Here is a 13,955-nt window from a genome sequence, read left to right as displayed (position 1 = left end):
AACTTGATGAACTAGTGATATCTTCTTTGGGGCATAAAAAGAAAAGAAAAACTTTCTCACGGAACCTTGCAGCACATTGAGGAGATTACAAAGATTAAGATTAAACTCTCAAACATGAAATGTGGGGTTATCTGCTTTTATCAAAAAAACGACTGTTGAAGTTATCTGCTTTTGCTAAAAAAACAAACTTTTAATATATATAAAAAACATACTTTCAATGAACTTTAATTTTGTAAGTTACCTGTATTTGTTTTGAGTTATTATTACTTAATCAAAATAACTCAACTGCAGTTTGATTGATATTACTTAGAATGCACACAAAAACAAAAACAAAAAAAAAAACATGATTTATGAAAATTAACAAAAATTATTCAGACACTTTGACCTGACCATGTTTTGCTAAAGTGTTATCCGACATAATTAAGATGAATTTTTTCGGACACAGTTTAACTCTGAGATCTTGTCATATTTTATTACCATTTTTTTAAACTATAGTGAATAAACTGAATTAATGAATGAAATGTTCAAGGTGTCTGAATAAATTTTGGTTTGACTGTATATATAAAATATTTACATAATTTACATTTACATAATTAAACTATTTATGTACAGCATTCACTTTAATTGTATGGATGAGATCATTCTGCTTAACTTCCTTTTGTGTTCCACAGAAGGAAAACATTCATACGTTTTTGAAACAACGTGAGGGTGAGTAAATGCCAGATTAGTCAAGTTAGGGTGTAATATTACTATAAAAAAAAATAATGATTCAAAAAAGAACCAGATTAGTCAATTTAGGGTGTAATATCCCTTTAAAGATGATTCAAAAAAGAACTAAAAAAAGAAAAAAAAGTTCCACTAAGAGCTTTTAAATCTCAGGTTCTTTAGATAACCATCCATGTACTGGTACTTAGCTTGAAGAACTTAAAAGTGTAACATCAAAAACTTGAGGACCCTTGTACAGCCAAATGAGGTTATTGAAGTAAAGAGTGAACCTGAGAACCATCAGTTTTAAAACTGTGCAAAAAAACAACAACTCAACTCAGAAAGGGAACTGCACGCCAAGGCTAATCTCATCCAGATAAGACTGCAAAACAATTAAAACACATTGCTTCCCTGAAGCTATTACCAAACAGTAGTTAAAATATGCAAAATCAACAATCAAAACATCAGCGGTAGGGTTTAGACTGTTAGGTGCAGCGCTCAGGGAAGCAGGTGTCAGTTTGAATGGGGGTTTGAAAGTTCACAATGTCGTTAGAGAGGAAACAGTGGGCGCGAGTCATACTTTGACTCGCATTTGATGTGCAGGAGCTACTGACCTGTGTGGCGTTGGAGGCAGGGCAGGTTTCATGGAGTTGATGGGGTTCATCGGAGGAACCTAGGGGTCTATGGGGCACCCCGAATTTCCTCAACCTAGCAGGCAGTCTGTGAAAGAAAGAAAGACAGACACGTTAGAGTGACAGGACTCAATCAAAACAAAGGCTCTGTTCCGCTTTGACTCACTGAGGCAGACGCGTATACCGCTGTAGTGGCTTTAACCAATTTCATTCGGAGGGCTCTCAGATGGCTGCGGTTCTGCCCAGAGGCACGAGGGGTTAATCGGCAACTGACTGTGCCAGCACATCTTTCTCCGTGCTTTGATAGGGTGGGTTTTGCAATCGTTTCCTCGAGTTGGAGCATTTCCACCAATCACAGTTTAAAAAGCAGCCAGCGCCGCACACAAAGGAGCAAGATTTGACAGCATGTGGCATCTCTCGGGCTGCTGCACCGCAGTCAGTGTGAGAATTCTCAAGACTGCATCGCCTGAGACAAAAGCCGGTGCAAAGCGTGAGCTTTAAAACAGAGCAACGGGTCGTAACCTGTGCGTTTGTGGATGACCCGAACGCTACGTCTTACTGCAGGATCCTCACGCTCTGCGTCGACAGGAGAAGCCGGGGAGGGAGGGAAGAAGGGAGAGAGCTATTTATAGCGCTTTGATTTCAAAAAAGAAAAGATGTGGAAAATGCTGAGGTTCTCATGGCCGCCGCCACTTTGAGATCCGAGCCCTCTGCAAAGATAACGCCTTCAACCCCGCTCAATTATTTAAGCGATCAGGGAGCTTGTTCCGAGCAAAGAGGGTGCTTCTTTGTGCGTGTCCATTTAGATTGAACAACGTTAATAATGACAACAAGACCCCCTTCGCCCCACCCCACCGCCTCTCCGTCTGTCTCCGCTCTCGGGGGGTGAAGCTTGATTAGCACACATGCTAATTTGCCGCCAACATCAGTGGCTGTCAGCCGCCCCACACCCCTAACACTCTCCCCTCAACATCCCTCTTTAGGTCAGACACCAACATTAACTACAAATGTCATTCATTGTTAGTGGAGAATCATTAAAAGGCATATTTTTTTTAAATAAAAAATAAATAATAATTAAAATGAGTAATTTTGCCGCCAACATCAGTGGTGGCACACTTCCAACACTTCCCTCAGCATCCCTCTCTGCTTCCATTTTCTTCTCCTTCCTTAAAGATTTAGGTCAGACACCCCACAGCTGGAAAAGAAAGGTGGATGAGCGCTGTTGAGTCGAGGGGGGGCTGGAAGAAGAGTCACTCAGAGGAGTGACAGAGTTGATCAGAGAGAGCTTCACCTACAGGGATAATGAGAGGATCGAGCGGAGGATGAGAAAGGGAGGTGGGCGGCAGCGACAAAATGAGATCCTCCATTGTCGTGTTTTGATAACCACTTGACTGAAGCAGGCTTAGCAATATTTACATGCTCGTGTGGCCGTTTTCATTAGCAATTACACCAGCCCCGTCCGTGTAAAGAGCCGTTTATTAAACCTGCGTCTGATTTCAGCCTCTTTGCGATGTTATACTGAGGGATTTGCCTATTTGTGGTTGGTGCATGTTCTTACAACTAGAAATGCATAATATATAGGTGATCATGAACATTAAAAGACCTCCTCCCCCACAACAAACAAAATTCACCTTAAAATATACAGAGCACTTTAACCAATCTGGTTGTAAATTTATATAGATACAAAAAAAATGTATATAGATACAAAAAAAAAAAAAAAAAATCTACTGGACATTTTTTGGTTGTCATTATTAGTTTGATTAGGCTGATTTAAAACATTAACTACAAATTTCATTATTGATTAATGGAGAATCATGGAGACACTTTGTCATTTTACAGTAAATATATATTTATATATATATTTTTCATTTTTATATATAATAAAAATTCATACAATGTATATTAATTTCTAAATGTAAACATTTAATACACACACACACACATACATATATATATATATATATATATATATATATTATATATTATATATATACACACACATATTATATATATATATATATATATATATATATATATATATATATATATATATATATATATATATATATATAAAATAATATATTAAAAATAATACATGTTATATAAAAATTTATTTGATATAAAAATGCAATTAACACATAATGGGTACAAAATAAATATATCAAATAAAATAAATATATCAAATATAAAATTAAAAATTAAATATTTATATTTGTTTTATCTACCAAATAAAATAAACACATAAATACACACACACACACATTATATATATATATATATATATATATATATATATATATATATATAGAATATTTATATTTAGAAAACAATGACCAAAATTAGCATGCAGATTAGCATTACATTTCATTCTCAATAAGATGCTGAAAAAATGGCTTTTTAAAATCCAATTAATGAAAGATATTAATCAACAGTTTAATCAATTATTTAAAAAAAAAAAAAATTATATCACATCGATTGTGAGCTAGAAGATATATTTAGTGGTGTTTGCCCTAGCAAAATTCAATGCCACAATGCTAGGGTGTTGCTATGCAGTTGCTAGGTCATTCTGGATTGGCCCAAGAATCAAAATAGCCCACCACAAGTCTGTCGATATGATAGCAAAGACCACTAATAAGTATCAGTTCTCTGTATTAAGCCAAAATGCTTTTTACTACTGATTTCTGGAGGTTGTCTCTATGAAATGCATTACCTTATAGCTCTCCAGATTAATTAACAGCTGAGTGATGAGCATTAATGGTGCTTAATTAGCCCAGTGCTGCTCAGCCCACCCCTGTAATCATTAATCTCTCATATTGCAACAATCCTTCAATGAAGGAGCATCTATTCCAACATTGGACAACCTAATCCATCTGATCTGGAAACACGATATGGCGCATGTGAGGAACACACACAGTTAAGGACCCCATGACGGCTTTCTTTCCTGTGTTGACATATTTCCTATTGCAACAAAATAAAGTTTTATGTCATGAATCATAACTTACTACTAGCCATTACAATGTTACATTCTCATTCTAGAGAGAATCTGATTGGACAAAAATTTGCACACGACCCTAAGTGCAAGATGAGTCATCAACAATTTTAGTTCATTTTCCTAGTAGAGAAACACTCGAGTTTAAATGAGTGTTTTTGGACTCAAGCCACAAAAATCCAATTTCAAACATGAGGTCTTTTAAAACACACCCGGACACCAAAGTAAACATCCTAACACCACACACGTGGCAAGCACAACCACAAGCCAAGGTTTGTTCAAACCTTTAGCAAAGGACACACATACTCTTTTGAAGCAGCAGATCTTATTTTGTGCTGTGAAATAACACGGCTCAGCATCTTTGCTTATTGCTTTCCCTTCACTGTGTGACGGATAACAGCACAAACAGTTCTTGCCCTGGAATGAACGGAACACACTGTTCTTTACTGCTGGGCTCCATCTAACCCCCTCCTCTCTTTTCCTCTAGTTCCACCCCTGGCCTGCAGTGACCTGCTCCTGCTGGGCTTCCCTCCCTTTCTCCAATTCCTCCAACACACGAACCATCCTTTCCTTCTCGTACCATTTCCCTCGCTTGTAACTTTCTCTACTCTACTTCCCTTGTGCCACACCAAACACTCTTATGTCTCTTCCTGTACCCATCCGACAGGACCGTTCAGTCTGGGACAGTAGGACAAGACGGCACCGCAGGGGTGTGACCATTCAGGGTACGAAACGCCTCTGCTTTTTTGCCAAGTAGCACACAAAAGCATGCAGGCCTTTGATTTCTGATAGGCCAGAGAAATGCCTGCGTGTCAGCGCTCTTGAAATGAAGTGCAGATTCAGCTCTCTACAGGGACTGCGCTTTCAGAGGACAGGACCTGAAACAGCACAGGTTAGGAGAGTTCGAGGAACGGTGGAGACTGGGATAAAAAGCATCATTATACCGCACCTGAATTCACATTTTCCGTCACTTTTTAAAGCTACAAATAGGGCCCTACGATTTCCGTGATGCAGAAAACACGCACGGAATCGCTGAATCTAGTCATAAAGACGCATTTTCACGTAATTTGTCAAATTTTTGATTAATAAATAAAAAGTAAGTACACTTAAATCAAATCGCGATATAGACTAGTGTCTGTGAATGTTAAACCACAAAAAGACTATTTAAATATGAATCCTGCATGTTCTGCATGTCTCTGTGTGAATGAATTACCACACACCCACTGCAGCACGTGATACTTGTGGTGTTTTCAGCCGCTGATTCCTCACTATATGAGGATATGAATGTATGAACTTCATCTTCAGAGCTGCTCTGAGAGTCACTTCATCAGCATTTTACCATTTTTTCATCATATCATCAACACAGAAACTCAAAAGGTATTCACGGCAACCCGTCAAAATAAAAGTTTGGTTTAACTTGAAAAAATAGTGATAGAAATATATTACTGTTGTACAATAGAATTTAGCTATGCCTCAATGTAATAATAATATTAGCACTAATAATAATAATAAATTATTATTACAACTTTATTTTCAATGTTTTAATTTTAACATTAAAGCTCTGTTGTGCAGAACTTTGTCTGACAAAAAAAAGTTTAATTTCATATGAATAAAAGATAAATTAATGTTTTATGCCTTCATTTGATTGCCAGAATTAGTAATTATTCATAGTAATTATTTTTTTTTAATTGTTTTTATGAATTAAATTAATTAGACATGCTTTTGATTATTAAAAATTAATTAAACCATTTAAAATGGAATCCAGCCAACTTAAAACAGAAAACACAGAATATTTGGTAAAAATAAAACAGAATTTGAGAAAAAATAAAATAAAACTATTTCATAGGGCCCTAAAATAATAATTTGTTGTTAAATTAATTAATAAATTAATAATTTTTGATTACTAAAATTTAATTTCACCATTAAAATGGAGTTCAAAACATTTAAAACAGAATTCAGAAAAATGAAAACGGAATTTGGAGGGGGGGGGGGGATTTGGGGGGGTCCCTATACAAAGTATTTTCTGCGTCACTAGCAGCACCAACTGGAATTAACACCTCTGGCACAAAGGTGTGTTGAGTTTGCAGTGGGACTACCTGTTTATCCAAACAATGGAAGGCAAGTTTTTAGGAGCATTATTTTCCGCTACTGTCACAGAAACCAGTGTTATTGGTCTTAAAAAACAAACTAAATGAAAACAAAACAAATAAATACTATAAAATTAATTAAAACTGTGAAAAACAAACTAAACAACAACAACAACAAAAATCATGAAACTAAAATAATATATAAATGGGCACAAATTAATTTTAATAATAATTATTATTACTACTACTATTATAAATTTGTTATTTATTATTATATTATGGTTTTATTTATTTTTATTTAAAATAAAGTAAAAATTAAAGTATAAAATTCTGAAAAAAATATGCTAAAACTTAAGTAAAAACTAAATTAAATCTAACAATTACAGAGTGAAAACTAAATAAAACTAAACTGAAAAGAAAAGAAAAAAGTGAAAATAAAATTATAAAATGAAAATAAATGAATACATGAAAAAAAATAACTACAGTACGTAAAAGGTCTTACCAGAAATTACTCACTCCAGCTAAATGTATACAAACACATCCAAGAGCTATGACAGAAATCTATGCAAAATATAAAATAAAAAAAATAAAAAAAAATGTTGAAAAACAGCTTTAACCTCAACAGAACACCCTTTCCACATTTTTCTATTTAATATGACATTTGTTGACATATCTGCAAAACCCGAAAGCCAGTGACTTCAAGCCAAGGACAATCCCAGTGCATCAGTAAGAACAGTGGTAGCTAAAGACCCGCCTGTCCAAAAATCCACAATTCGTCTGCCTGCCAAATAGGGGAGCGCCTTGGGTCACATGGTTAGGCCTACCCTCCCCCACGTAGCTGAAGCCGAAGCTGAGAAGCTGCTGCCAAACAGAGAGAGAGAGAGAGAGAGAGAGAGAGAGAGAGAGAGAGAGAGAGAGAGAGAGAGAGAGAGAGAGAGAGAGGGTTGGGGGCTGGGGAAGGGGACAGAGGATTAGGAACCACAGGAAGGCTGGGCCTGATAACGCATTCCTCCACACATGTGCACACAAACACACACACACACACACACACTCGCCGCTCTCTGGCTAAAAGTGTCTCAACACCAGCAACGGAGCTGCAGCAAAGAATGCGGGGTTGAAACTAAGCAAGAACAGAGTATAATGAAGATCATTGTGGATATAAAAAGACATGCGTCTCAAGGAGAGCAAGTAAACCAAGGGAAAAATGGGATGCCGCAATATATATACGCCTACAGACTCTGGGCTATGAAGAACACTGATCATATCTCTTACCTGAGAGACCAGGAGGATCGGAAACAAATTGCCCTATGATTGACGCAATAAATGCATCAACGCATACATATTTGAGAGTGCCATTTCTGCATTACTCCAACAAAAACATGTAAAAACACGCCGCTCCTTATGCCGTTAAGTGTTGTGACTTGTCAGCTGAAGTCAGAGTGCCGGGTCAGTTTTAAGTACAGATAAATTGACATTGCATTCAATGCAAACATCCACCACCGATCCACAAAATTGTAATGAGCACAACTGATGAAAACGGAAATTTGATTCTTTGTAGAGAGACAAAAAAAAAAAAAAAAGCGAATGTTCCCAGCTGAACTCATACCTGCATCATCCCCAATAATCTTGCTCCACCTTTAGGCCTTGCCACCTTAGTTCAGCGCACAGCAAACACTCTGATATGGAAAATTATGCAAACGTAACTTGAATCCCAGTGTCGGTAGATAGATATAGAGGAGTTGTTTTCGGGAGTGGGAAGCTCAGTATAGCTGCGAGGCGACGCCGGCCGCGCTGCTGTTTGTGTGCATAGCGAATGCCACCCTGTAGGTCAGCTTTATTTGTTCAGTGTCCAGGCCCGTGCTTGGTGCTGTTTGAATTTCTCCTACACATACAGTACTTAAAGAGTGTGTACAAGCCAGTCTGCCACCTCCCTTTGAATAAATTCATTAGTTGCAAACAGAAAGTGAAGAACAACCGGTTTTTGCACACGGCCTCGTCCTGGTGTACACCTATGAGAGCAAAGCCAGATGCGAGAGATTCAGAAGGTTTTTGAACACCCAACAGCATGTCAGCATCCAATTATTCTGAGTCAGTTTAAAGTTCAAGGAGTTCAAGAGTTTGCTTAAAAGTCAAAGACAGGTGAATTTCAGCCCAATAATGCTACAAAGAACTAGCTTAAAGGGATATTTCACCCAAAACTTTTGGAGAGATCCACTCTCTATATATTTTATATAACATTCTTTTATAAAAGAACTTTTTTTTTATAACATTCAAATATTTCTTTAAAAATAATATATATTATATATACACACACACACACACACACATTATATATATATATTAGTGCTATCAATCGATTAAAAAAAATGTATTAAAATGAATTAATCACACATTTTTTTGCATTGGAGTACTTAATATTTTTATATTGTAATAATTTCACAGTTAAATATTTTAAATATTTGTTTACTTATAGACATTCAACATTACAGTATAACTGAAAGCTATCATTTTCAACATTTATTAGGCTTTAAAAAAATTACTTTTAATTTAAGTGAACTTAAAACAATCTTCACATAAGCCCATTATAATAAATGTCATATTTACCTGTGGTCTTGCTACCTGTCTAACAGGTGTATATACAGAAATTGAATAAAGTTATCAAACACTTTACAGTCTTCACTGCAAAAATAATAAATGAAATATAGATTAGTCTTTATTAAAGCATCAATTTTCTCTGTTACCTTTGTTCTTTGATTAACATTAAATGACAGAGGTTTATTAGGCTACTGTCACTTTAAGAGCTGCCGCTGCTGAACATGACGCAGATCTGACGTGCATCTCATTTTCTCACAACTCTTTAAGTTCATTTAAGACATTATTTAGCTAATGTAAGACTGCCTTTATGGTGATACTCGACAAAACGGGCACAGACAGCGTGTTCTCGTTTGTCTTGGGGCGCCTGAATGGTTTAAAAGCATTTGCGTGAACATATAATGTAACGCTATCCAAATTATGATGGAAAAAACAGATGCTGTGTTAATTGCGTTAAATATTTTTAACGTGTTAAACTGAAAAAAATTAATCACATGCGTTAACGCTAATTTTGACAGCACTAATATATATATATATATATATTATATTGAAGACTGTTCCAACTGCTGTCAAAAATATAAAAGACAATGGACACCAAAACATTATTGACTTCCATTGTATGGATGAAAAAACCCTGACACATTTGGTCAAAATATCATATTTGTGTTCCACAGAACTCAGTCAGTCATACAGGTTTGGAATGACACGAGTTTGAGTAAATGGTGGCTAAATTTTCATTTTTGAGTGAGCTATCCTTTTAAACGCTACAAACACAAGACTAAATTCCAAGCGATACTACAATGACATCACCAGCATGGAATGTAAGGAGCATCCATGTTTCGTAACACATCTGCGAGCAGTTTGTTTGTGTCTGGAGCGGCAAGGCGCCAGGCTAGAGCAAGTACGTAGCGGTAGAACAGAACAGGCCGTGACTATCTTCACTCAGCAGATTTAGAGAGTCTCTCTAGTTCAAGATCTGCACCGTTCCTCAGCGATCTCCCCCTGAAAACACCATCTCTTTGGCTCCAAAGATAGGGGGAAAAGCCCGTCGCCATGAGGCTTACCTCATCACCATAAAACTATCACACATGCTTCTGCTTCTTGTCTTCCCTCCGCTTGGAGCGTCACGGGATTCTCCAGTGCCAATCACAACTCTTGTAAAGATATTCTTGGTGGAAAGACTTGCTCTCCAACATCCCAACAAGACATTCCTAAAGGAAAACGACTAGGAAAGACAATTAAGCATATCAATAAAGACTTTCCTACATTGTATTTTTACGAAAATGTGAGTAATGAAAGAACGCAGCTGAAATGCACCAGTGTTTATAGGTTATTAGCAAAGCAATCAAGTTGCATCGTCATTCTCGGAGACAAGAAAAGGTTGAGTGGAAGTGCACAATGGAGCACATTCATTTGGCCGATATCAGATTTCTTCACGGGCATCAGTGAACGGTCTATAAGAGCCCAAGCCTCGCCGCTCTAAAACCCATTTCCCCCGTTTGCGCTTGCTTGAATCGAGCAGCACCGAATGCAAATTGCATCACATTGTATTGATTCTCCTTTAATGACTTTGTTACGCCTCTGACTGTCCTTTACAAAAGCAGAGCTGGCTGGTTCGTTCAAGGGCCTCCGCTTGATAAACTTGTCTGACTTCAATGCTCAGCTGCTCCGTGCGTGTGTGTGTCTCTCTCTCTCGCTCGCTCTCCGCTGCAACGTGACTCACTCTGCACACAGCAGTGTCTTTCTCTCCCTCGCTGGTGTAGAGGGAAAAACAGGTTGACTGACTGATGGTTTGGCTGATGAACGGTGACAGAGCCACTCGATGGAGACTTGCATACAGACAGCTTTCTGCCGGCCAACAGCGTCCCCCCTGCTCCGTTATCAGAGAGCGATGCTTGCCGTGCGGCAGTAAAAGAGCTTCTGCTTGGATCGTAGCAGAGATGTTACTCTAAAGGCAGTGTTTTGACTGTCGGTGTTTCCAGGGCTTTCGCATTCTCGCATAATGCGATACTTCCTACAGATGAGTGGGTGGCCTCTTAAATCAATTTGAGGGACTTGAAAACGAGCAAGGTTCATCCGTATCTTATTCTAAGGAACGTGACGAGCCCTACTCATGCAAAGCAACAAACACGCTCGCATAAAGAAGCTCCCCTGCTGATGACTAGCTGCAATCATGGGACTCATCATGACGAGGCTCTTCACAAAGACAGCTCACAGAGCCTGGGCTGAGTGAACACGCAAAGACCTTGTCAAGATTATTCTGAACGCCACAAACCACCATCACACCTGCACCCAAAAAAGAACATTTTGATGAAAAGGCTTGTCCACACCCCAAAGCATTTGCGAATAATTGAGCAATTTGCTTTTTCGCTCATTTATTTTGTCCATTCATGGTGAGGTGCGGCTTGAAATGGAAAAAACAACACCTGCCCTGTGACCAAAAGGCCTGAAGAAAACAGCGGCCCAATACTCTCATGGTCACACCACCAAGCCCTGATGAAATCCAGGGAAAATCCTTTTGAAAAATAGACTGGAATATTAAAAGCATTATCAAATTTGCCAATATCCAATAAACAAATTGTGTAATATTATATATATATATATATATATATGTGTGTGTGTGTGTGTGTGTGTGTGTCACCCTGGACCACAAAGGGTAAATTTTTTTGAAATTGAGATTTATATCTCATCTGAAAGGCCGAGATACAACTATTTGAAAATCTGGAAATTGAGAAAAAAATTCTCTCAATTTTTGAAAAAATATTGAGAAAATCACCTTTAAAGTTGTCCAAATGAAGTCCTTAGCAATGCATATCCACTCACAAAAAAAAACAATTTTTATATATTTACAGTTGGAAATTTACAAAATATCTTCATGGAACATGATCTTTACTTAATATCCTAATGATTTTTGGCATAAAAGAAAAATCAATAATTTTGACCCATACAATGTATTGTTGGCTTTTGCTACAAATATACCTGTGCGACTTATGACTGGTTTTGTGGTCCAGGGTCACATATATTATTATACAAGTAGACCCACCACTTCATCATCAACCACATAATGATTCTATGGCATGTAACACGGTGCTTTCCACACAAACACACTTGTAAGCATACAGCCCATCAGTACATCAGGCAGTACTTGGCAAGGAATGATGGTCCTTCCAGTGGCAGGTGTATGAACCCTGTGCCCTATGCTCCTGAATCCGACCTACTAGAGCTAAAGAGAGGAAGAGGAGGAAATCACTGCTCAGAAGTCAGGAAGAACATTCTGCTGCTGTAACAGGAAGCTACAGCACACGAGCATCCAAGTAGCCTAATATAAAGTAGACATGCAAATATTCGGTAATGCGATATATCACGATAATGAATATGCATCGTTATCGTGGGAACTTCAAAATACCGTAAATAATTTTATAAAGCATTTAAGAATACCCATCAACCGTATAAAATGCACAGCACCGCTGTATTCTGCATCAAAGGGACATGCGCTCAGATGTAAACAAGCCAAACCTGCATGAGAAGCACATGGCGGAACGAGTGAAGGAGACGCGCTGAATGAAAGTGCACGTTCACTCTCTGACAGCAGAGGGCGCTGATGGAACAGCAAAATGCAGCGGTTACCCCGGAAACCCCGCAAACAAAGCAACTGCCCTAATGAAGTTTTTAAAATGCTTCAAACAGCCATTCATTTTTTTGTAATCTCAATGTTGTTCATCACAGCACCAAATACTTATACTTAATAGGCTATTTATTTTCAAACTTAAACATTTTTATATTTTAATCTGGACTACAACATGCCTTAATGATTAGAAATGTTCTGATTATTTGTTATTGTTAAGTAAAACTTTGAGACATACGGCTTCATTAGTTAACATGTTAATTCATTATTACCAAACTGACAATGAAAAATACTTATAAAGCATTAATTATTCTTAGTTAATGTTAATTTCTTACTGTTTAATAACATTACTAAAATCAAAAGAACTTATTTAATGGACCTGAGATAAAACTAACAATAAATCAGTTGTATTTCTTAACTAACATTAACAAAAAATAATACTTTCTGTAACAAAAACTAACAAAAATCTTAGTTAATGCATTAAATAATGAGACCTTATTGTAAAGTGTTACCTGTTGTTCTTTATAGCCTAATTTTTTTGCACTTTAATCTGTTTGAAAATTTTACTTTATATATTTTTTGTGTATTATTGTATTTAAACATTCAGAGTTCTTTTTGTTATAAGAAAAAGAGTTCATAAACCTGTTATACTATGACAACACTTTTTTTTGCAACTTTATTTCAATATCTTGATAATACCGTATACCGTGATAAAAGCTTCAACAATTAATCGCAACATGAAAATTTGATACCGTCACATGCCTAGTATAAAGTGATACAAACATTTGATACAACGTTAGTCAGAGGGGTCCGTTTGACGAAACAGCACTACACCTCTGTTTTCTCAGGTTGTGGGTGTATTGTGGTCAAGACTTTGAGGCCTGCGAAAGGAGCCAGGGACTGTTTGTGTACGTGGTTAAACAACGTCAGAGGAACAGGTCAGTTGCAATTCTGCTTGGGCTTTACACAGAGTCAGTAAAGAGTGTGTCAGTGTGTCCCACCCCTGCCCTGACTCACTGTTTCAGTCTGACAAACACGCGCACACCCCCTTAACCATTCACACACACTGTGGCATCTCTCCTAACAGCTCTACTGGGTGCGCATGCAAGACGTTCACCATCACCAAGTGTGAAAGCCATCTAAATAAGAGATCCGAGGTGGAGGAAAGCCAGGAGTACTGCTTCTCCATCACTCACCCAGACACCGAGCAGACGCTGAGAGCACCTGTGTGGTTAAAGCTGTCAGGGGCAACAGATACAAACCAACACATCCCAGATCAACTGAGTGACAGACATGTTACCATCCCTATTCCCTCGTCAGCTCAA

At 37.5% G+C, this 13,955-nt stretch overlaps 1 protein-coding gene across 3 annotated transcripts in view; it reads right to left on the bottom strand.

The window, feature by feature from the left end:
- Positions 1-13,955, bottom strand: part of zmiz2 (zinc finger, MIZ-type containing 2) — a 51,642-nt gene that overhangs the window by 19,839 nt on the left and 17,848 nt on the right. The window contains exons 1-2 of one of the 3 annotated variants that reach the window (XM_051907835.1): positions 6,916-7,145; positions 1,320-1,425 (exon numbers count right to left, since the gene is read on the bottom strand). In XM_051907835.1, coding sequence (XP_051763795.1) covers positions 1,320-1,369 — 50 coding nt within the window. In that variant the 5' untranslated portion in view covers positions 1,370-1,425; positions 6,916-7,145. Of the gene's footprint in view, positions 1-1,319; positions 1,426-1,503; positions 2,079-6,915; positions 7,146-13,955 lie in introns of those variants that run through there. The other 2 variants (XM_051907836.1, XM_051907834.1) reach the window with 2 other exon arrangements.

This window comes from Ctenopharyngodon idella, chromosome 10 (assembly GCF_019924925.1).
Source record: "Ctenopharyngodon idella isolate HZGC_01 chromosome 10, HZGC01, whole genome shotgun sequence".
Classification (NCBI taxonomy): Eukaryota; Metazoa; Chordata; class Actinopteri; order Cypriniformes; family Xenocyprididae; genus Ctenopharyngodon; species Ctenopharyngodon idella.
The sequence above is the reverse complement of the archived record's forward strand: the minus strand, read 5'-3'. Positions and strand labels throughout refer to the sequence as shown.